The sequence below is a fragment of the Antedon bifida genome, chromosome 4, assembly GCF_963402885.1.
Source record: "Antedon bifida chromosome 4, ecAntBifi1.1, whole genome shotgun sequence".
Lineage (NCBI taxonomy): Eukaryota > Metazoa > Echinodermata > Crinoidea > Comatulida > Antedonidae > Antedon > Antedon bifida.
In genome coordinates this window covers 30,930,660-30,955,664 of record NC_136229.1, presented here as the reverse complement: position 1 = coordinate 30,955,664, position 25,005 = coordinate 30,930,660, and the positions used below count along the sequence as shown (strand labels likewise).

At 31.8% G+C, this 25,005-nt stretch overlaps 2 protein-coding genes across 7 annotated transcripts in view; one reads left to right on the top strand and one right to left on the bottom strand.

Moving 5' to 3' along the window:
* LOC144841543 (uncharacterized) overlaps positions 1–16,522 on the bottom strand; it is a 60,054-nt gene extending 43,532 nt beyond the window's left edge. For 5 of the 6 annotated variants that reach the window (XM_078697926.1, XM_078697928.1, XM_078697931.1 and 2 more), the window contains exons 1-2: positions 16,371–16,522; positions 13,985–14,132 (exon numbers count right to left, since the gene is read on the bottom strand). In XM_078697926.1, coding sequence (XP_078554052.1) covers positions 13,985–14,074 — 90 coding nt within the window. In that variant the 5' untranslated portion in view covers positions 14,075–14,132; positions 16,371–16,522. Of the gene's footprint in view, positions 1–13,984; positions 14,136–16,370 lie in introns of all 6 variants that reach the window. The other variant, XM_078697927.1, reaches the window with a different exon arrangement.
* Positions 16,523–21,227: 4,705 nt separating this feature from the next.
* Positions 21,228–23,812, top strand: LOC144841576 (lymphocyte antigen 6G-like). Its single transcript, XM_078697991.1, has 3 exons — positions 21,228–21,388; positions 22,065–22,192; positions 22,670–23,812. Exons 1-3 carry the CDS (start codon positions 21,340–21,342, stop codon positions 22,883–22,885), a joined length of 393 nt encoding a protein of 130 aa, XP_078554117.1. The 5' UTR covers positions 21,228–21,339; the 3' UTR covers positions 22,886–23,812.
* Positions 23,813–25,005: the final 1,193 nt, after the last annotated feature.

The window sequence follows — 25,005 nt, the reverse complement described above, 5'->3', positions numbered from 1 at the left end:
TGGTCATTTAGGTTTCCCCTTTCTCACTAACTTTTTAGACTGTCGACTCTATTCTTTTATTTAGATTTATTTTGATTGTCTGTTTCTAACTGCATTTAAAGCAAAATTTACCATTTATAATAAATAGAACGTTATACTCCTTTTAAAATTCTTTTTAAAACTAAAAGTAAAAGAACAAATAAAATGTAAAAAAAATAAATAATTGCACACACATCGACATACATGATACACAATACAATAAAAACACATGGTTCCAAACAGAATATTTCTGTTTAAAATGTAAAACTACAATTTACAGTATCACTAAAGAAACTAATACTATTAGACTTTGTATAATAACTATTAAAAACAATTAATTAATAATTAACCATACAGATGGTAATAATTATAGAATTAGATTATAAAGCATTTTGTTAATTATAATGACGGGTAGATCAATTTTCATAGGTGTCGATGGTAATTGCCTCGTCGATTTCCGGGACAATTTGACGTAAACAGATCAATACATTGTCAGATAGCATAACATAATCAATATCTAGAAAAAGATATGAACATGGATTTTTTTACAGAAATATCTTTAGAATTGCTTATGAATATCAGATGTCACAGCTGAGCCAATGGGATGTCAGTGGGTCAAAGGTCATGGTCACTGTGTTTGTTTTTAAATTTCGGTCAATTTAAAAAAACAACAATTGTTATAGTATGGTTGACAGGGCATTATGGTTCAATCGCCATATCATAACTGGGAGACAGACAGGTTCAATCTAATAACAACAATTTGGAAATCAAAACTGTTATTAGTTATCCGCTTGGTATACCAAGCGGATAACTCCTTGTAATTGTATGAGATCAATATTTTTTGGTTATCCGCAACTTAGTTGCGGATAACCCTTGTTATTGTCACGTTTCTTTTTCTTCATCTTTATTCTTCTTTCTTTCCCGGATTTTTGTTGCAGCTATATCTCAAATTTTTGTAGACATAACTTTGTATAACTTTGTCATTATATGGACATTTACCTGAAGTTGTGCACCTCCATATTTTTAATGACGTTAGAGTCGCGCAGCGTAAGTTACGCGCAATTTTATGAATTTCAATGATAGGTCATAGATTATAAACCGAAAGTCATTTTGTATTGACACTTGGTAAAAATTTAAGTCATATCAAGGGCAAACTTTCTATGGATTAAAAATGACATGTTTCACAAGAAGTTACGCGCGCACGCGCATTTAAAATTTAAAAATGCACAAAATTAATTTCTAATCAACTTTCTACGCTGATCATGACGTTTTGAGCATGTAAAAAATTCCCACGCGCGCGAAAAAATTTACGCGTAAGGTGCGCACGGAGCATGAAAATCATGTGTTTTTTTTTTTTGTCAAAAGTGACAACATATTGTCATAATTAAGCCTATTTTTATTCTATTATAGCTCCTCAGGATCATCCACGACCCCCAATTTTTTTAATTTAATATGTAAGCAGATATGTTGTAGATATGAATTCATGCAGAACCTTTACCACTCGGATGTTATGACGTCATCGTATGGCCACACGAATGTAAAATATAGGATTTTTTACTCTTTCGTTATTGCTCATCACATTCATCAACAAAGCGCATCTCGCTTATACGTATTCCATTTCTCCCGAAATTTTAAAATTGTCTACGTCAATCAACTATCTTTCGCATGAATTAAAAATATTTTAATTTTTATAACGTTATCATGTCTAAAAACGTAAATAACGGTGGTCACTTATTTTCATCTTTACAGTAAAGTTCAATCTGTTATAGCTCGTCAGAATAAAAAGTGATAATCATGATTAAAACGTTTTCTGGAAGCTATTGGATTGTAGATACAAATTGATGTGAATATTTTGCCAATCAGATGCTGTGACGTCATCATATGGCCAGTTGAATTCAAAAAGTCATATTTTCATCTCTTGCGTAAAAGTTCATTGCGTTTAAACAAGAGCGCATCTCACTTTTTCGTGCCCAAAATTCTTCAAATTTGTCTTCTAAAATTGTTATCTTTATATGTCAATTTGATGATGTCATCGTGTTAATAATTGGATTTAAAAGATGGGTCTCGTAATTTCGTCTATGCTACACTGTATATAACATATACAGTTTATTCTGTAAAATACTGTAATGGTGTATGCTACATAATAGGTACAATTCAGCACTGTAAACATATTTATTTCATGTCATAGGATGGCATAATAATTGTTGAGGTTCATATAGTTAAGTATGTGCATGTTGCGTTTGCGCGGATAACCCGAACTCGTCAAAGTGACGAGTTCAAATCTAGTTGGTTATCCGCAACTTAGTTGCAGGATAACCCATGTGATTGTAAATATCTTTTTCTTCATCATCTTCTTTGTTATTCTTCTTTCTTTCCCGGATTTTTGTCTACAGCATATCCCCTATTGCTTGTGAACATAACTTTGTATAACTTGGTAAAAAGATTGACATTGAAGTGTAGATGTGCAGCCAAGCTTTTCGATGATGTCAGATCCGCGTTGCATAAGTTACGCGCGATTTTATGAATTTCTATAACTGATCATAACTTTAGAACCAACAAATATTCTTTTATGAAACTTAATAAAATTATAATTCATATCATGGGTCAACTTTCTATGGATTAAAAATGGCATGTTTCACAAGAAGTTACGCGCGCACACGCATTTAAAATTTCAAAATGCGCAAAATTAATTTCTAATCAACTTTCTACGCTGATCATGACATTTTAAGCATGTCAAAAATTCCCACGCGCGCGGAAAAAATTACGCGTAAGGTGCGCGCGGAGCATGAAAATCATGTGTTTTTCTCTTGAATTATGATTTTACAGCCTATCGTAGTCATTTTAAAAAAGATTGACATCATTTCAAATTAAAATGACGTCATATGAACACGTTGATTTAGACAATTTGCGTGCGTTTTAGTTGCAAAAGTGACAAAATATTGTCAAAATTATGCCTATTTTGAATCTATTATAGCTCCTCAGGATCAACCGTTACCCCCAATTTTTTAAATTTAATATAGAAGCAGATATGTTGTAGATATGAATTCACGCAGAATCTTTACCCCTCGGATGTTATGACGTCATCGTATGGCCACACAAATGTAAAATATTGGATTTTTGACTGTTTCGTTATTGCTCATTACATTAAATAGAGCGCATCTCGCTTATACGTATTCCATTTCCTCATATATTTTAATACTGTCTAGGTCAATCAACTATCTTTCGCATGAGTTTAAAATATTTTAACTTTTATGACGTCATCATGTCTAAAAATGTAAATAACGTGGGTCACCTATTTTCATCTTTACAGTAAATTTCAATCTGTTATAACTCGTCAGAATAAAAAGTGATAATCATGATTAAAACGTTTTCTGGAAGCTATTGGATTGTAGATACGAATTCATGTGAATATTTTGCCAATCAGATGTTGTGACATCATCATATGGCCAGTTGAATTCAAAAAGTCATATTTTCATCTCTTGCGTAAAAGTTCATTGCATTTAAACGAGAGCGCATCTCACTTTTACGTGCCCAAAATTCTTCAAATTTGTATTAATGTAATTATTTAGATAATTATCTTCTAAAATAGTTATCTTTATATGTCAATTTGATGACGTCATCGTGTTAATAATTGGATTTAAAAGATGGGTCTCGTAATTTCGTCTATGCTACACTGTATATAACATACAATGTATTCTGTAAATACTGTAAATTGCTGTATGCTACAAAATAGGTACAATTCAGCACTGTAAACATATTTAATTCATGTCATAGGATGGCATAATAATTGTCGGCGTTCATATAGTTTAAACGTATGTGCATGTTGCGTTTGCGCGGATAACCCGAACTCGTCAAAGTGACGAGTTCAAATCTAGTTTTCTGTATTATTAGTTATCCGCTTGGTATACCAAGCGGATAACTCCTTGTAATTGTATGAGATCAATATTTTTTTTCTGTATTATTCTTCTTTCCTTCCTTCCTTTTTGTGAGTCGTGTTCCTCTAAAATGTGTAAACATAACATTTCATAACTTTGACAACATATGGGCATTTACGTGAAGTTGTGCACCTCCTATTTTTGAATGACGTCATAGTTGCGCAACGTGACTTATGCGCAATTTTATGAATTTCAATGATTGATCATAGATTAAAAACCAAAAGTCATTTAGTATTGACACTTTGACAAAATTTAAGTCATATCAGGGGCAAACTTTCTACGGATTAAAAACGGCATGTTTGACAAGAAGTTACGCGCGCACGCGCATTTAAAATTTCAAAATGCGCAAAATTAATTTCTAATCAACTTTTTACGCGTTTCTTGTCATTTTGAGCATGTCAAAAATTCCCACGGGCGCGCAATTTTTTATGCGCGCGGTGCGCACATAGCGTTAAAAACATATTTTTTTCTCTTGAATTATATTTTTCAAGCCTTTCCCAGTGATTTTGAAAACAATTTAGACCTTTTCCAGTTTAAATAACGCCATACGAACACGTTGAATTAGACAATTCGTGCGCGTTTTTTATGAAAAAGCTTTAAAAATCGTCAAAATTATGTCTTTTTTTAAACAGTCATAGTTTCTAAAGTAAACCGTTAACCGTTTATTTTTATTACAAAATCTAGAAGTTGATGAGTTGTAGATATCGGATCATGCATCAATAAGGCTAAAAAAACATTGTGACGTCATCGTATGGCCACACGAATGTAAAATATAGGATTTTTGTCTCTTTCGTTATTGCTCATCACATTCAATGGAGCGCATCGCGCTTATCTGTATTCCTTTTTCTCCTACATTTATATATTGTGTAGGTCAATCAACTTTCTTTAGCATGAGATAAAAATATTTTAATTTTTATGACGTCATCATGCCTAAAAATTTTAATTACGTGGGTCATTAATTTCATCTTTACAGTAAATTTTAATCTGTAATAGCTCGTAAGAATAAAATGTGATAATCACGATTAAAACGTTTTCTGGAAGCTATTGGATTGTAGATACGAATTCATGTAAACATTTTGCCAATCGGATGTTGTGACGTCATCATATGGCCAGTTGAATAAAAAAAGTCGTATTTTCATATTTTGCGTAATAGTTCATCACATTTAAAAGGGTGCGCATCTATATTTTACGTATTCAAATTTCTTCTACACGTTAATATGTTGTTCCTGAGATAATTTCCTTCTGAAATTGCTATCTAAGTCTTTCATTTTGATACCGTCGCCATGTTAAAAATTGGAATAAATGGCGGGTCCCGTAATTTCACCTATTCTACACTGTATGTAATATGTATACAGCTTATACTGTTTGCATGTATATACTATATGACACAAAATTCAGCACTAACAGCATGTCATATTCTTCAGTTCTTGTCATAATGCCATAATCTTTATCTGTGTGCAATATTCCAACGTATGACGTGCACGTGGCGTTTGTCGTGGTGCGGATAACTAACTCGTCAAAGTGACGAGTTTCATGTCTAGTTCTTCTTTCCTTCCTTCCTTTTTGTGAGTCGTGTTCCTCTAAAATGTGTAAACATAACATTTCATAACTTTGACAACATATGGGCATTTACGTGAAGTTGTGCACCTCCTATTTTTGAATGACGTCATAGTTGTGCAACGTGACTTATGCGCAATTTTATGAATTTCAATGATTGATCATAGATTAAAAACCAAAAGTCATTTAGTATTGACACTTTGAAAAAATTTAAGTCATATCAGCGGCAAACTTTCTACGGATTAAAAATGGCATGTTTGACAAGAAGTTACGCGCGCACACGCATTTAAAATTTCAAAATGCGCAAAATTAATTTCTAATCAACTTTTTACGCGTTTCTTGTCATTTTGAGCATGTCAAAAATTCCCACGGGCGCGCAATTTTTTATGCGCGCGGTCCGCACATAGCGTTAAAAACATATTTTTTTCTCTTGAATTATATTTTTCAAGCCTTTCCCAGTGATTTTGAAAACAATTTAGACCTTTTCCAGTTTAAATAACGCCATACGAACACGTTGAATTAGACAATTCGTGCGCGTTTTTTATGAAAAAGCTTAAAAAATCGTCAAAATTATGTCTTTTTTTAAACAGTCATAGTTTCTAAAGTAAACCGTTAACCGTTTATTTTTATTACAAAATCTAGAAGTTGATGAGTTGTAGATATCGGATCATGCATCAATAAGGCTAAAAAAACATTGTGACGTCATCGTATGGCCACACGAATGTAAAATATAGGATTTTTGTCTCTTTCGTTATTGCTCATCACATTCAATGGAGCGCATCGCGCTTATCTGTATTCTTTTTTCTCCTACATTTATATATTGTGTAGGTCAATCAACTTTCTTTAGCATGAGATAAAAATATTTTAATTTTTATGACGTCATCATGCCTAAAAATTTTAATTACGTGGGTCATTAATTTCATCTTTACAGTAAATTTTAATCTGTAATAGCTCGTAAGAATAAAATGTGATAATCACGATTAAAACGTTTTCTGGAAGCTATTGGATTGTAGATACGAATTCATGTAAACATTTTGCCAATCGGATGTTGTGACGTCATCATATGGCCAGTTGAATAAAAAAAGTTGTATTTTCATATTTTGCGTAATAGTTCATCACATTTAAAAGGGTGCGCATCTATATTTTACGTATTCAAATTTCTTCTACACGTTAATATGTTGTTCCTGAGATAATTTCCTTCTGAAATTGCTATCTAAGTGTTTCATTTTGATACCGTCGCCATGTTAAAAATTGGAATAAATGGCGGGTCCCGTAATTTCACCTATTCTACACTGTATGTAATATGTATAGAGCTTATACTGTTTGCATGTATATACTATATGACACAAAATTCAGCACTAACAGCATGTCATATTCTTCAGTTCTTGTCATAATGCCATAATCTTTATCTGTGTGCAATATTCCAACGTATGACGTGCACGTGGCGTTTGTCGTGGTGCGGATAACTAACTCGTCAAAGTGACGAGTTTCATGTCTAGTTTAGTATTTGTTGGTACAATTTTATGAGATCATTATTATTATTTACAGAGATCAAATTCATCTTATTGCATCGCTTACAAGGTCGAAATTATAAACAGACACAAAATGGTACTGGACTATTATTCTAAAAAAAATCCATTCTTTCCCAATATTACAAGATTGCAATGTTATGCCAGTCCATGGGTGCAGTTATGGAGGAGGTGACTCAGAGTCAGATAAAAACATATATATAAAAATATTCTCTATAAAAGAAGAAATGAATCACGTTCTAGACAGCATTAACCTGAAATGACCTTTCCATAAACTCTACTAGAAATTAATTAAAAAATCTCTCTGCATGTTTTTATAGAGAAAACAATTAAAGAAATCATCATGAGCGCCTATATTATCAGCTGTGCTTTAAAAAATGGCTGGGTTATTAAGTAGAAAGACAATTTTTAAGCTCTGTCTACACTATCAAACAACACTGAAAACAAGTGTGATGGCCTCAAATATGGTAGTGCTATGCCCAAATATGGTAGTGCTATGCCCAAATATGGTAGTGCTATGCCCAAATATGGTAGTGCTATGCCCAAATATGGTGGTGATATGACATCATATGTCCACATCATACTGTAGTGTAGAACTATCAATTTAATGTGTAAAGTTGAATGTGTAGACTGCAGAAATGTATATTAATAATCAATAGAAAAATATCTATACTTATACCAAAGCAATCAATTCATTTTTAATTTTCAGATTAGGCCATTTTTCTGTTACTGTTCTTGTTGCCGTCTTCTTCTGAAGACACATGGCCATCATTGATCGATACATAGTATCAGTTGACTTCACTGCTGGTGTACTCTACGTTTATACCATACAGTAGGCTAGACAATGTGGTTCTTAACAAAACACCTAGGCCCTCTTCAACTTAATCAAAGTGCCTTTCCTTCGTGAATCAGTATAAAAAAACATAACAAACCCAGGACAAACAACAAGGCACAGTATTTATATCATGCAATTTTCTTTAATAGATTCTGAACTTTACACATAGATCAAAATTATAATTGTTTTCCATCACCACAATTTCAAAATTCTGGATCCACCAAGTCCTGATATAAACAAATAAATAACCACTACAATAAATAATTTAATAAAAGGTTCAGGGAGATGTTAAATTAATCAACTATCAGTTTCCATGATTAATTTACCTTTAAATGCTTAAGTTCAGTTGACTGACTCAACTCAATAATAACTGGTGCCAATAGGAATGATACTGTAAAATTCATAGCCTGTGTAAAAGAATGTGGCACGTTGGTCCTATTGTACACTACAGTACAGTACGGTAGCTATTTTGCAACCTATGGGTTACACATTGCATCAAGTTTTGGATTTATGGATTGCAAAATTGCGAAAACCTTGTGTTGTTGTGTTGGTTTAAGTAACACTAACAATAACATGAAATAAATACAATTAAATCAAAGCTATAAAACTGATACACTTCATTAAATATCTAATCAATAGTTTCCTATTGCTCAGAAATCATTTTAGCATCCAGAATGATAAAAATAGGAATACTACTACATTGGTCTGATAGACGGAGCAAAGTTGAAACATTTTAACAATAAAATATGGTCGATCAGTACGAAGGGAATGCACATATTGTAGGCTTTCGTTTTTTATTTTAAAACTTCATATTTTATGTATACTATACTACTAGTTTAGACAGTGAATTCACTTTGATTCTTGTAATTCATTAAAATAAAAAAGCATTCTCGTAAGCCTCTATTAACGTTTTAAGCATTTTTGTTTACTAATGCAGAAACTTTGCATGCCAACCAAACCCATGTGTCTACAACCTACAGTATAGTACTGTTGGTTGTCGTCGAGTTTCTCAACATTGATTTGTACAACCGTAACGCTGAAAATTACCATTCCCCTTCATTTACAGTATCTCTTTATTGACATACACGGCGTAACATAACTAGTCTTGAGCATCTCGTCAAACACAGTAACTATCGCATTTGAATGTTTTGGGAACAAGAATTTAAGGGCATAAAATTAGCCAGTTAAATGGTTTCAGCTGCTGTGGTTACTCAAATAGAATGGGTACATACTGTATACAACATAATACAAAGTATACACAATTGGGTCTGCGGTATAAAAAGAATAAAAACTAACTCTCCACAGGCCATCAATAAAGTCAAACTACTTTAAAAATGTTTATTTAAATAACATTGTACTTTATCCAGGAACTACTGTACAATATTGTAGGCCTACACTTTATGTTTTTGGCACTGCAGTGCAATTATACATGACATGTAAAATTATATTACTGTATAACAATAACAGTGCAATACTGTGAAAGATGTTTAAAAACATAAAAATCTAATAAAAACTTAATGACTTCCTGCTACTAGTTAAGTACTGTACTATACTCTACCAAAGCATGATCAAAGAGAGCTTACCAGGAAAAGGGATAGAAAACCAAAGTTTCTCATATTTCACAGAAATAAAAACCACATCATAATAATAGTTGTCTAATCAGTTTCCCTTTGTTCTGATTTTTTTTTTCTAAATTTAGTACTGTAGATGTATGATGTTAAAAACACAAAGGTAAACTTCAACATTTGAAATAAGTTTCCATCCATGGAACACATGGAAGTTATTTAAGTTAATCAATACAGCAGATAATAATTTAAATTACATTAAATAATCAAAAAATATTTTTATTTTTAAAAATAAAACCCAGCATCTGCTGCTTCTTTATTGTTTTAGCGTTTTTTCCAAAACCCTCCTCAAATTAAATCAATTAAGAGAGCTTTATTTATTGATGACGATGTCATACATAATGGTAACTGGTAATTTTGTGTGCAGAAATTGATAATAAATGGTATAAACAGTAGAATTCAAAGCAATATTTTCAATAATATAAATCCCTTTTATCCAATATAATGGAAATACAGTGCTCATATCTTGTCTTGCCTTAAAATTAAATAGGTATAAGGAAAAAAATAACTACATGTACTGTATCTATTACAAGTCTTTTGTTATTTATAATGTTCAACACACTATTTATTAATATTTAATAATATTACAAACAACAATCACCAGTATTGTTTTGCAGTTTGTCTTTGTCTTAATTCTTTATCTCAATGATCTCCGTTTATTTGATTAAGCTACTGAATCTGTCCTTGTTTAAACACTATCATATAAATGTCATCACTGCAACAAACACCAGAACAAACAAACATCATCCTATTCCTAGACTATCCACAAGTACTATCACCTTTAACCTCTCATACAGTAGGCCTATAATTCCAGGCCTATAATATAACTCCAGGCCTGTAAAAATGAAATCATCATACATAGTACAAATTTTCTCCTCAGTCCTGTAGTTGTTTGTGTATTTCTAAAGAATTGACCTATACCCTCAGATAGACAGTTTATTATGAAGTTTACAACCAGGTTGCTTGTGATGATATTCTAATTTGAACTTTAACCCCAGATATAGGTCTACCACAAAGGAAGCATGTTGTTTGTGAAGATTCCTAATTTGTAATTAGCGTCATCAGTAAGATGTTGTAATGTAAAGAGTAATCTATTATCTAATCAGTCACTTGAGATGAATAATTTAACACAACAATAACAAAAAAAAGTATGTCACATACTGTACAACATCTAACTATACTGATGACGAAATGAAATACAGAAATGTACTGTAAACAAAAATAGACAGAAACATGGCTGAAATAAAAGTTTTTCTCAAAATTTAATTGTGAAAAATGTTTAATTCCTGCTCATTTCCTGCTAAACAACACAGTAGCGGTCATACGAATGAAGATAATAAGAAATGAAGAACACTACAACTTTTTTTCACCTACATCAAACCATCATTTTGCGTTTTGCTGTAGTGTTAACCACTAGTATTGTTAAATGCTATTTATTGGAGTTTATTAAGGGCAATTCAACAGCCTATGGGGGTTTTTAGGGTCATTCAACATGCATTTATTGGGGTTTAATGGGTGTTCAGCATTGGCTTTTTTTTTTTTTTTACATTTAAGTTACAGTACTAGTACTAAAGAAAATGTATTCACCTTTATATTTTACCAGTCAGAAGCACTACAGGACTGGTTACAATGATAAAACTGTACAAGACTAAAATTAACTTTCTACAATGACCATGAGAATTGAGTCTTTGCCTAATGGGTCGAGAATTAAAGAACCAAGAAATTCTATAATCTAGAGCTTAAAAAGTAATGTATATTTCACTGAAAATCTACCTTAATCCAATATAAGAGTTATTTTGACAATAAATGGGAGGCTATTCCAGCCTATGCATTAATAATCCATTTTAAAAGTTGAACAACTGACTGAGGACAACTGTTAATTCATGTCAACATGGAAAGTGCACACGGTAAAGAAAATCATTTTTTTTGTAAAAATCAGGAGAAAATACAAAATGCGATGGAAAAGCAAATTTCAACACTATTTCCCATTTTTTCAACATTTAATGGTTAATTTTGTTTTGGGTTTCGGAAAGTATAAAATATTTGTAATTTGCCAGATGGAAAAAGAAATGTTGAATGTTACAAAGCATTTCTTAAAAATGTTGCTGTAAGTAATTAATTATAATTTACACTTTACTGCAAACAAAAAAATTTCTTTCATTTTTTAGTCAGTTTTCTACTTTTGTTGTCTTCACTGTTTCCTTTATAAACCAGTTTATTATTAATATGAAAAAAAATTGTGTAAAACTAATAAATTATATTATAAATTAATAAATGAATACTACACAGCAAGCTTCACCCACATTCACACCATATTAAATTTGATTAATAAAAAATAGATTCAATTCTCTAGGAATTTATGCTTTTATTTAATATTCATTTTTATTATTTTTTAATTAATTTAATTTTTCAAATATTATAAAGTATACATACAGTAATTTCTATTGTTGAATATCGTTGCAGCTGGCGAACATTAACAACAATAAAACTTTTGTTAATGTATTATACTAGGTACTTGTAATTATTTAATGTCATAATAAAATTAAGCTGAGTTGCCAATAAAAAAACATACCGAGTATGGATGGTGTGTATGTAATCAAATTACCAGAGTTATCAGCTACAGTAGTTTTAGTATTGTCAAGTACTTTGTTTACAACCAAATTATTAACATTTTATTAACAATAAAAGATGAATTATATTGAACATTAATAGTAATATTGATTTTGGCTGAGGGTATAGTCTGTACATGCATTAGTATTTCTATAAACTATAGAATGACATACTTTATATGATAACAATGAATTGTTAAAATTGATTAAAAACATCTTTTTGTAATCAAAAAGGCCATAAGTTATTTAAACAGCACATACTGATACTGATAATTTATATTTGTTTACAGAATTTTGATTCTTTTACTTCAGTACAAAGAAAGAAATGTATACAATTTAGGAAAACAAATTTTAACATTCATGTAAATAATTTTTTTTTAAATAATACAGAATGAAAAAAAAATGTGTACATCTTTTAAAAAGAAAACTCATGGACCTACATTCCTAGGCTTGTTAAATAATAATAATATCATTTCATAAATTACATTTTTTTAAGTAGAAGCTAGGGTATCATTAAAAGAGCTATTCAAACCAGTGTGAAAAGTATGCATACTGTACACATTTAATAGTTTAGAGGAATGTAGTTTTATGAATGGACGACCAAATATTTTACACCACATACCTACATCAACAATGTCCAAAACAACATTACTGGATATTTTGACAATGTTTGGTAATGACCCATGATGCCTGTACAGTAATAGGTGAATATGATTATTACTTATCATTATACAGTATAGTACAGTATTATATTATAATATACATTAAAAATACATTTTTAAAGATGCCTTATTGTTTAAAATTCTTTAGGGCCAGTCCAAAATAAAATTGGATTGATATTCTGATAGCTACATGTACTGTTGGCTACTGTACAAAGTTAAGGGGTGGCTGGAAAACAACATATTTCAGGTACCCAGGGTTCTTGGGTGGGTGCTGTACAGTATTGATGGCCCTTAAACAAGTTATAAGGTTGGTGGAAGAATACTGTATAAAGGTGGATATCGCCACCCAGCACAACTAGATCCAAGGTGGCCATCAACTCCTCCATCGCAATTCAATGTACTGTAGTATTAGTAACGGAAGAGTGGCCAGTGAACTGTTTAGAAGTAGAGTTTTAATCAATTATCATACAGTGGTTACTGTATGGCTAACTGCTGTAAGGATTCCTTCACTGTACTAGGTTAATTGTGTGAAGAAAAGCTTTTTAAGCATTTTCCATTTAAGTGACATAAACACATGGATTTGAACATGCCAACTAGTAAAAGTTAATTTTCCTAATGGAAGAACAAGGTCAATACATTTATGATTAACTTTTTTTAACTAAAAATATATCTTAACAAAATAGGTAGAGATTTGTGACCTCCAGATGGACAGCCATTACAAATGTGTTAAGGAATGATTAATGATGCGTTTCTGGAGATATCCCCAAAATATTGAGTTTCATATGCACCATACATCTCACCTAAAATATCCATACAATTTGGGTATTACTAAAATAGAAACTTTTCAGGCTTACTGTGATTAGATAGCACTGCTGTTTAAACAACTATTTCTGAACAGTGTATGCTTTTATTCTTTTGTTTTGTTTTATATAAAAAAATAAATGTTAATATTATTGAAGATTACGAACAAAACAATATTGTTTTGTTGATAATCTTTAATATAAAAATAAAATGTATTCCTTCCAGCTTCTGTTTGTTCTTAATTTGTTTTGAATTTGTCAATGACCTTTGACATTGTAAACCATTAGTTATAATCACACAGTACAAACAACAATTAGACAAACATCCTTGCTACATGCAAGTTGATTTTGCAATATAAACTTAAAGTTATATAATGATAATTAATTTATTGTTTGTTTATTGTCAATATTTACCTTATACTTAAGTAGATAGCCTGTCTTGATGATGCTATCTTTAGCATTTTCCGGTGGCACTGTCACCAACGTAGTTGAACTATCCGTCATAATGCCCTTTACTTTAAAATCTACAGTTGTATATTATTACCAAAACGAATCATCTTTTCTGCTTAAAAAGAAAAATTACAAAATTTATAATATGTAAAAGTTTACACAAACCAACAGTGGTGTTGGTAGTCTATGAGTGCTAGCTTACTTGGATAAACCAACAATAGCCCTTTCTCCTCGAAGAGCGAGATACCTGTATAATTCGAAAAGTAGACATTTTCGCTGATCACCCCTTTCCACAAATGGTATAGTCAATGAACTATGCCTTCAGGTCGGAGCCTCCCCACTAACCACCATCATCATTTATTTTCGAGACATGAGAGAGTAAACATGTCTTCAGGAGGGCTATTGTTGGTTTATCCAGTTAAGCTAGGCACGAAATAGATAAGTGAAGAAAGGGCAGGCTCATTTGAACAAAGATATTAGGCACACAGTATGTAATGTAAGGCTACAGTAGAGTAAGACTTTGTGTGCGAGCTCGATAGTGGCGTTAATGAGCGACATGTACTATACCACATCTTAATGTAGCTTACACCACAGAGCTAACTCCAGTGATGCTTGAACAATTTTGACCTTATTTCAAGAGATTTACCAATTACTTATGTTTTTATATTAATTAGGTCTTCTTAATATTGTCGATAAAGACTAGCTACTCAGGTGCTCTTTGCTCTTCATCCGAAACGCAAGAATTTTTTATGTTGAAAAGAAAATAATGACTAAAAGCAGAGTTACAACTTTTGAAAAAGAAAGACTTTTTGAAAAAAAAAGAAGTCAGGAATTGGAAATCAAGCTCTGGCAATAAGATTTTGACAAGATAAAACATTTTGACTAATAAACAACATAAACAAGATAACTTGACATTACAAGCAAACAAAACAAGGAATCTCTTGCCTCTAATAAATGACACTAATACTGTAGTTTGACACGTTTGATTATGAGTGAAATTCACACCTTAAAAGCTTTTAATGTGCGACTAGCAAATGAGCAAATTATTAAGAGCCATGTGAATCACTAACATTTTCTTGGATAACATAAACATAAAATTGAGTCTACACAGGCTTTCTTTCACAGGATTTTTTTATCGCATTATTTTATTTACTTGTCACATAAAACTTGTTTTTGATACAACTCCAATTATTAAAAAACAAGTGTGGGTGTCATCAGTATCATATACGACAGACAACGCTAATTATAGCTCACAAAACTTGTTTTGCATGTAAAACAATTCATTTGATTAAATGTCAAGAAGACCCACACATCTTTTGCATTTTCACATTTTTGCCACGCACCAAACAATTCTTTCACCAATCTCATTTTTTTTCTCAACATCAAAATGCTGTTATTTATCATGCCTAGAATCACCGATCTAACGCTATGTCTACAGAATCAAACTTTATGTGACAACAAAATGTGATGTGCCCATGGGCATGATGATGTCATATCACTACATTTGGGCACATCACACTTTTTTTGTGAAACTAGTTTGATAGTGTCGACCGAGTTTACCTGCATGGTTTTACAAAACAGCATAAAAATTATGGATATTTCAGGCCAATAACATTTTGCCCTAAACAGCTTGGATGTTTTGTCCCAATTAAATTTAGGACAAATGGTTGGGGTTATTGAATGGCAGCTAATTTGACTGTTTTTTGCTTTCAATTACAGTTTTTTCAGGTAAATATTTTTTGTTCCAATCCAATTTTTGGTCAAACATCAAAATAAAATAAATAAAAAAATACTGTAAAAAATTACTTTTTCAGTGGGACAATATATTTTCAATGTAACAAGTAAATTGTTCCAGATTTTTGGTCCAATAATGGAAAACGAGTGGTCAGCAAATTTAGTTTGTGGACAGTACCTTATTTAAAGGCCTACTCAATTGCACGATTTCATTTGGATCCTGTTTTGTAATGCTGGGCGGTTGAGTTACAGTGCCGGAACCCTAACCACAGTGTTTATTTGCCTACACTACTACAGACTACTAGGCCTACACACGTTACGTACCTGACTAAAATTAAAAAGGTAAATCCTAGCCAAGCCTACACTACATAACAGTAGTTAGGCCTAGTAGGCCTTAGTTTAGTCTACGCCTATTTATCCCTTTCTCTATTGGAAAACCAGCATTTGCCTCACCATTTAGTTTTCCTCTAGCTAGGCCTAGCCTTTATGACAGATGATCACCGCCTTCCACGGCGTATAGTTACCATACAAACTAATCAACAACATCATCCGCCGTGCTTCATTTTTATGGAGATCACGAATGTCAAAGTTTCAAGACTATTTTACGAACACTTACCAATTAAAAGGACAACATATACCGACAAAATTGACACATATGTGAATTGTATACCTTCTTATGCACGTTATATTGAATAATGTGGTGAAATAACGGATATTCTACGGGGTTTTTAAGTTGTTTACGTCAAATTCCTGAATGACCACCGTGAATACCGCCACACACGATAAAATTGCTCAACCAAACCGAAAAACCGCACAATATGAAAATCATGAATATTTAAATTTTTAATGAACATTAGCTCCGCCCAATTTTGCGCACATGTATATCAACAGCCTCTCCTGGTCTGAAAAATACGAGTAATTATATAACGCATAGTTACGTTTAGTTTGATAGAGAAAAATAGAGCTATTTATGTAACAGAAAATAAAGGTAATATATAAATAATATTCAACGAATTCGAAAGAAGAGCACTATTAAACCATGCCATAATAGTCGAGGTAGAGGGCGTTCATGAATTGAATGATAAATGAATGAATATTGAGGCATATTCAGAGCGTCATTCTGACGACTGGGAGCATTCTTTACTTCTCTACGGAGCGCCATTTATGCCTTTATTAACTTCAATAATATAAATAGTACTACGGTAACTTCTCAAGTGGACCCAATTTAGCACCAGGGTAGCACAGTGATATAATAGAAATAAGTCACTACTTTCAATATCTTTTCGTATGTTAATACACTGTTCATATTTATTTCAACAAATTTACGAGTGCTAGCGGTTCTGGCGTTGCTCCTTAGAACTTATCTTTTTGGAAAGAATTCGGCGCACTATAAATATAAATGAATTGAATATATTTTAGTATGTTAATACACTGTGCTCAAGTGGACACAATTTGGCACCAGTGGAGCACAGTGATATAAACTAGAAATAAGTCACTGAATGTTAATATCTTTCGTATTTAAAACATCGAGAAAAAGTACATCTGGAAATACTTCAAAAATATTTCAAACTTGCTATATATGTTAAATATCGGTTACTCCATCCGTAATGCAAAAGAAAAATTAGTTTCAAGTCATATCAGTGATTTTAATAACTTGCGTTTGTCTAAGATAAACACTTATTTAGTGTCTCCGGAAAGTGCACATATTCATTGAAATATGAAATTAAATATTAAGTCTCCAGTAGTACTAGCCCACCATGGAGCTAATAATGAAAATAGAGCTTAGAATTGAACTTATATACTTATACCTATGATAATTATGATAATGTTAAAATTTCAACTATCAAGATGCTACTTCATTCAAAATTTTAGGTGGAGTTTTCTACTCTAAAAACTCGACTTCATATGCCTAAGGCCTAGCCCGAAATTGGTCTAGAAATCGGCATCTTTGCAAATGTTCTATATTTTATCTTATTTCACTCTCCATTAACCCCATACAAAAACCATCGGAAACAAACTATCTGTTAAAAACATGTTTATTCTGGGATTCTGGCCAAACACACCAACTACCTTAAACGTTTATTCATAACATAATATTACAATACAATATCTTGCATGAATCGGACATTTTCGTTACCAATGTAGCAACATTTATTAACAAAATCAAAATTTAACAGTGTGGCGTGTTGACCGCGAATGACTAACAATAGCATCTTTCCCACTACACCTGCACGTGACCATTGCATAACAATGCACGGCATACCAAACCGTTTCGTACACCTGCGATGAATATATAATAAATTCAATTTCTTTTAAAACTGAGGGCGGCAAACATAAAATTTACGAGATCAAATACAGGTTGAAAAAAAAATTTAAAAAAAAAGATGTTAAATGTGCTCTCCCTGCCTCAGCACTAAGGCCCTGCCACAGCCTTTTGGGGTCGTTTCCAGCACATCACCAGATGCATTGATGTTGTCGCCTCATGATGTGTGGTGGAAAGGGGGACGTATAATTCTGTGAACCCCAAACACAGTGGCCGCATGCCTTTAACTCTATTCCACCGACCAGCGTGGGAATCGAACCCACGACATACGTGTTGTTAACACGACGCTCAGGCGACTGAGCTAACTGATCATTTTGGTTGTAACAAGCTTAATATGATAGTTATGACGTACTGATGAATTACGTAATACACGTATAAATAGACTATTATCAGCTGTTCAGTCATGTACTACTTTGTGGCCTAACGGGTAATGCTCAGCTTTAGGTGCTCTCAGCTCTAGTAGATTGGGTTCGAACTACTACGGATATTTTTTTTTTTTTGAAATAAAAAAAAAATAAATAAAAAATAAATAAAATAATGAATATTGTTTTTCTTTTATTTTAAAAGAGAGATATTTTGAGGGTTGTAAATGTCAGGCCTAAACAAAGTGGACCTTTTTTTAAATAAAAAACAAAGTTGCATGGCATTATTTTCCATTAAATAGACTGCCACAAAACCTCGAAAAGAAGCCCATATGCTCCTTCATTTTTAGTACTCTTGGGTGGGCTTCTTTTCCACATGGAGTTCTTTTCGAGATTACTTTTGCAAACTAAAAGAGAAGAGCTGCTAGGTTCCCGCCCGGAAAATGTTTTATTTAGATGATTTGAATGAATAATTTTCTAATGTAAAGATTAACAACATCAAATTTAACAGTGTGGCGTGTTTACCGCGAATCTTCCCCATAATACACCTGCACAAACTCATTTGCATAACAACGCACGGCATACCAAACTTTAGCTGCAAGGTCCCCGGAAATGACATCTATTATTTTTTTTAACAACATATATAAGAATCTTCAGTACAGAGCAAAGACAATTTTGAAAAATAGAACTGTATAGGTTCCCGCCCCGAAAAATGGCACTTTACATGATTTGTAACCTCACCAGGACAATAGAGCTTGTCTCCAGAAAGTGCACCTATTCATTGAAATATGAAATTAAATATTAAATCTCTAGTTTTTTAAACCAGAAACAACAGCAGAAACAAATCCGCCACTTACAGCTTGGTTTAACAGATACAAAACAATTACAACAACTCAGAAACACTTAAATTACGGCGAAACAGATAAAGATTGGAATTAAAAATGTCGATATGGGAATGGGCCTGGACTAAACTATTATAAGATAAACATAATCTACTGATGTAGGCCTAACCATTTTAAAGAACATTGACTCTGCTTAACGGGAACACAAACACAAAGGATATTGTTGTTTCTTAAATGTATTAACATTTAGTGACTTTATTTCTATATACCACTGTGCTCCCCGGCAAATTGGGTTCAATTAAGCACAGTGTATTAACATACAAAAGATATTAAAATTCAGTGACTTTATTTGTATTTTATATCACTGAGTGTGCTCCACTGACGCCAAATTGGGTCCACTTGAGCACAGTTTATTAACATACGAAAAGATATTGAAATGTAGTGACTTATTTCTATTTTATATCACTGCTCCACTGGTGCCAAATTTGGTTCACTTGAGCACAGTGTATTAATATATGAAAATATATTTAAATTATTGATGTATTTCTATTTTATATCACTGTGCTCCACCGGTGCCAAATGTGATCCACTTCAGCAATTACCGTAGTAGTATTTCTATTTCGGAAGTAAATAAAGGCATAAATAGAGAAGTAGAGAATGCTCCATCATCGAAATGACGCTCTGAATATACCTCGAATATTATTACAACTTTTAGACTCTACATAACCATGGAGGTATAACATTGTATACCTCTATGCATAAACCATGGAAGTAGAAACTAATAATATTTCTACCTCCATGTTTAAAATGTACTTAGGCCTATGTACCGTGAAGAATTCCGCTTAAAGGCCCATTTACACTAGGACGATACGATCGACGATAATAGATAAACACCTAGGCCTACATTTTTCTTTGGCCTATATAAAGCAAACCAAAATTAATTGTTAAATGTTAATTAATTGGGTTTTTTTTGTTATTTTTCAGGGATTTTATATCAAACATACAAAAAAATATGACTCTCTTATATTTTACCATAATCATAAAATAATATTAAAGATGTAACCCAAAACATGACAAATAAAGATTAATAAAATTAGATTTTGAATAGGCAATTTCACAGTTTTAATAAAGTGTTTCACTTCTGTAGAAAAAAAAATCATAAAAAATAATTATTTCACTTATAAAAAGACAAAAAAAGTGGTTAATATCAACCAAAAACCATTGTCTTCCAGACAATTTAGGTATATTTTGATTTAAATTAAATGTTTTGAGGGGAAAATGTTTTTTTTTAATCAAGTTTTTGGTCAAAGTGAATCACTATTATGTAATATTAAAATGGCATATTTAAAAAAAAAGTAAAACTTTTTTAGGGGGACAATATATCTTTAATTAATGTTTACATTTGTTGCATAACAAAATTTCGCTTCCGAAATAACTATTAAAAAAAATTGCTATCTCTTGAATTACGTTAATTATTAATAGTATAAACTGTATAAGAAAATGTAGTAGGCCTAATCAAACCATGGACTAATGAACTTTTCCATGCTCAATCTAATCAATTTAGTTCGGGGAGATTTCTATAAAAGGACAAATTAACATCAAATAAAATTCATCTTAATTCGATTAAACATAAATTACAAACTTTTGGCTTACAGATATTATTGGATTGGAACTTTTTTGTTACATTCTTGGTAAATGTTAAATGTTTTATTGAATAAAGAATGAAGTTATATACTCCTGTTATTCTTACCATGGAGGAAAAAATATTTTATTATTATTTTATTTTTTCCTCCATGTTCTTACCAAGTTGATAGTCTGCCGAATGACAGTGTTCATGTCGTATTACGTTAACTTCGTTAAACGAGCCTACAATAAGGAGGATCACACAGAAGGATAATGGATTATAAACACATTACATCCATTCACTTACAAGTGGGAAAGGATATTCTTTCTCCCTAAAGATTGTCACATAATAATCCTTAACTTTATAACAGCTTGTATACGAGGGTGGATCTTTTAATCGGTTTGACGTTTAAGTGATAAACATCAAACAATAAGATGTCGACCCAAACGTGTTTAGTTTTAATAACAGTTTTTATATGTTTTGGTAAGTTGTTATAAGTATTAATTTTATCTTATGCCTATTTCTATACTAATTTTACTAATACATTAAGAAATCAGTGTGTCTTGGTTTTATAAAACGCATGTCTTCAAAAGCAATTAGGCCTATCTCAATAGTTACAATAATAAAATAATGGTAATAATAGTTAATAGTTAAATTCGTTGCGATTGTATTTTTGGTGAATTGTGTATCGCAGATTAATATAAGTGTCAAATTGATAAGAGAAGATTCTTACAGCTAAAAGACCACTAATGTGTTACTCATGTATATTTAATCAGAACAATTTTAGAAATAGGCATTGGGTTCGATTGAGATTTGGCATTTTTGATCAATACATTTTCAATTATTAACTGTATATTATTGCTGGATGGAGTTACTTCCCGAATCAATAACAGAGTTTGGCACTTCTAAAGAGACCACAGTTGGAATGATCTACCGTAATCTATCTAATCTAATTCTGATACAAAACATTTAAAACTCTATTTCGTGACACTCTAATTCTTTCGTCACTTAAACTCATTGGCAGTTTGGTCAATACTGTTGCATATCCAATATGATATGTTCGGTAAGGATTGGAATAGATCTAAGCGATACATGTTTAGGCCTAAAATAGTGAAATTTTTTCAATAAGAAAAAAAATAATAATATTATTATTTTTCAGCGGGGACTAACGCTCTAAAGTGCTACAATTGCACAAGCAAAACAGACAGTACCGGTAACTGTGGAGAAACTCTTACAAATAAAAAGTCTGTACAAACAGTAGATTGTGGCTCGGGTGGACAGTGCGCTGTGAGTATACAATATGTGCCAGGCAAGAGTAGCCTAAACTTTTAACCGTAAATTTAGTCTTTTCTGATTAAACTTAGGCCTAATTGTTAGGTCAATATTGCTTTAGTTTTGCTTGATTATATTTTTTTGTATTTGATTTTATTTGACTTAGTATTTAGCTATCAGAGTTACGTATACATAAGATAATTGTTTTAAATGATTGAAAATGTAGCACAATTAAAAACTCTGATAGCAATGATTACCAGAAAAAAAGTAAAGAAACGTATTTCCATTGCGATTCTTCAATCAATAACTATAAAACCATATAAATAAGAAAAGTTGTTTACTTAACAAATTTGATATAAAATTCATAAAAATCATGGAACTTAAAAAAAGAAATCAAGATCATAATGCGTCTCATATTGCAATAACAATTTAAGAAAAAACATTAACAATGTCAGAGATAAAAATATGTTTTGTTTTGTTTTCTTGATATAGAAAATAGATGCAAACATTCAAATCGGAGACCATTCTGATGAATTCTTCACTCGGATGTGTATTCCACTTTGCACTGAAGTATGTTCTCCCACTCCAGGCGGGGAAATGTGCTCCTATTGTTGCGGTACCGACCTCTGCAACTCTGGTTTAACGTTGGTACCGTTTGTTGGTCCATTGATCGCAGGTCTTGTTGCTGGGTTTATCTTTGTTTTGTAGTCGCGTAAGTTTGGTTCTCACTAGTAGGACGTACGAGCAGCAACTTTGACCAATCTCAAGATGTATATTACCAGCTGTCACCTGTGATTGCTCAACTCACTTGCGCTGCGCGTCCTAAGGAAGTTAGTTAGAAATAATTTGCAATGTACGATGGTTAGAATGTTTATATTTCTCACTTCAGATCGATAAGTTAGATTAATTTGTTGAATTGTTAAATCTAAAGTGGTTTAATAAAAGATAGGACTACCTCTCTTCAGAGAGCCATCAACTTCTTACGATGCATGCCACTTTATGAACGTATTTAGTAAAAATTCTACTGGTTATATAACTCATTATACTATTGGGCAACACCTTTAACATTTTACTATTGTACTACAAATGCAAGGGGAAATTCTTAATTTAAGTGAAATGATTAGTTTTTTATGGAAAATCTCATAATTGAGATGTGATGTTCACATTGACCGTATTCAACATCCATACTTTGATGGGTTTATTTACAATTTACAAATTACTAAATTTAGACTTACTTTATAGTCTGAGAATATCGAACAACATAGTAATTGTTTAAGAGCATTACATTCGATTGATTTTTGCAATATATAATTTTTTTTTATTGAAGATATATCCCTCAGTATCTGTCTATAGTGATCTTGAAACATGTTTTAAAGAGTAGGATAATTACCGGTAATTCAAAATAATAGACTGAAAAATATTGTGAAATGTTGACAAAGTGTCTGGAAACGTTCCAACCTCGTATGGGAATATTTGTATGTTCTTTTGGAACTAAAACCCAGAGGATGTTAACAGCAATTTACTTCCTGTTCTTAGCCTAGATTGCATAATGTAAAATGCAATTGTTGTGATATTTTGTCATATCAATTTAAATAATACAAAATAATACATTAAAACGTTGACATGTGACCATTGTTTATTTGTGTAAAGTTGATCTTGAATATTTGTGTTTGCATTTGAAAATAATTAAAGAAAAAAATCTTTAAAAAATAATTGAAGTGTTGTCTCCTGAAATGCAAATGTAAGTGGTAAAAATTAAAAAATGCTGCAGATACTGGTAAAAGTAAACTAATGGTACCTTTTTGTAAAGGCCTAAATCACGTGTCTAAAATAACCACTACAGTACTTCAGCATACAAAATAACAATGCACAGTTATTTATCCTTTATTTAAAAAAAACAATATAACGTATTTTAGCAGGCCATACACTATAAACAAGTTTTGTATTATAGGCCTACATTGTAATGTATTTTAACTTAGAGACAAGTGCACGTACTTCTAACCTTTCGATTGGAAAATATTTCATAATGATTATCCATCATAATAGGACTATGCTTGGTAGACCTATATTTATGTTAATCAAAGAGAAACAATCAAAGCATGATATTTTGCAAACAGATGGAACAAACACAGGGGATGCCCACTTCAGTAGAAATTATATTATACAACATCTAATATAGAATTGGTTTTCTAATTATCCCATTACTGTAGGGAATGTAGATGGGATTGCATGACTATAACTTAATTCTTCCTTCCGACAATGGGATACAGAATATTAATCGTCAGAAACTATTCGATTGGTTTACAAGATTGGCTCGTTTCGAACAGAATGCCCGGGAAAGAAGCATGTATTATTCGCATGGGATGTTAATTATTGTTGTTGTAAATTTCAATTGAAATTTGCCACCAACTTCTGAAGAAGTCTGAGTTCCAGTTTTAATTGACACTTCTATATACCACTAATTATTTAATATATTTGTTCTTTATTGTCACCTTTTTCAATCCGCTCAAACTTGCTAACATGATCTATTGAAAACCGATTGACAGATGTCAGATGGTGAGCATTACATTGGTTAGGCCTACCAATAAGTTCCAGTTCCATGCGCATAAACGTAACACATTGGATCTACAAAAAGAACACCTCCCCGCCAACCGACTACTAGGACTACTACTGAGAAAATATGAGGATAAACAATTATTTGTATAGGGTCAAAATACAAATAATCTAAGGCCTAATTTTAATACTATTAAATCCATGGTAACGTTGAGAAATATCACGCTATTACTATGAAAACGATTGATTGATTGGATCAGGGTAAAATAGAATTA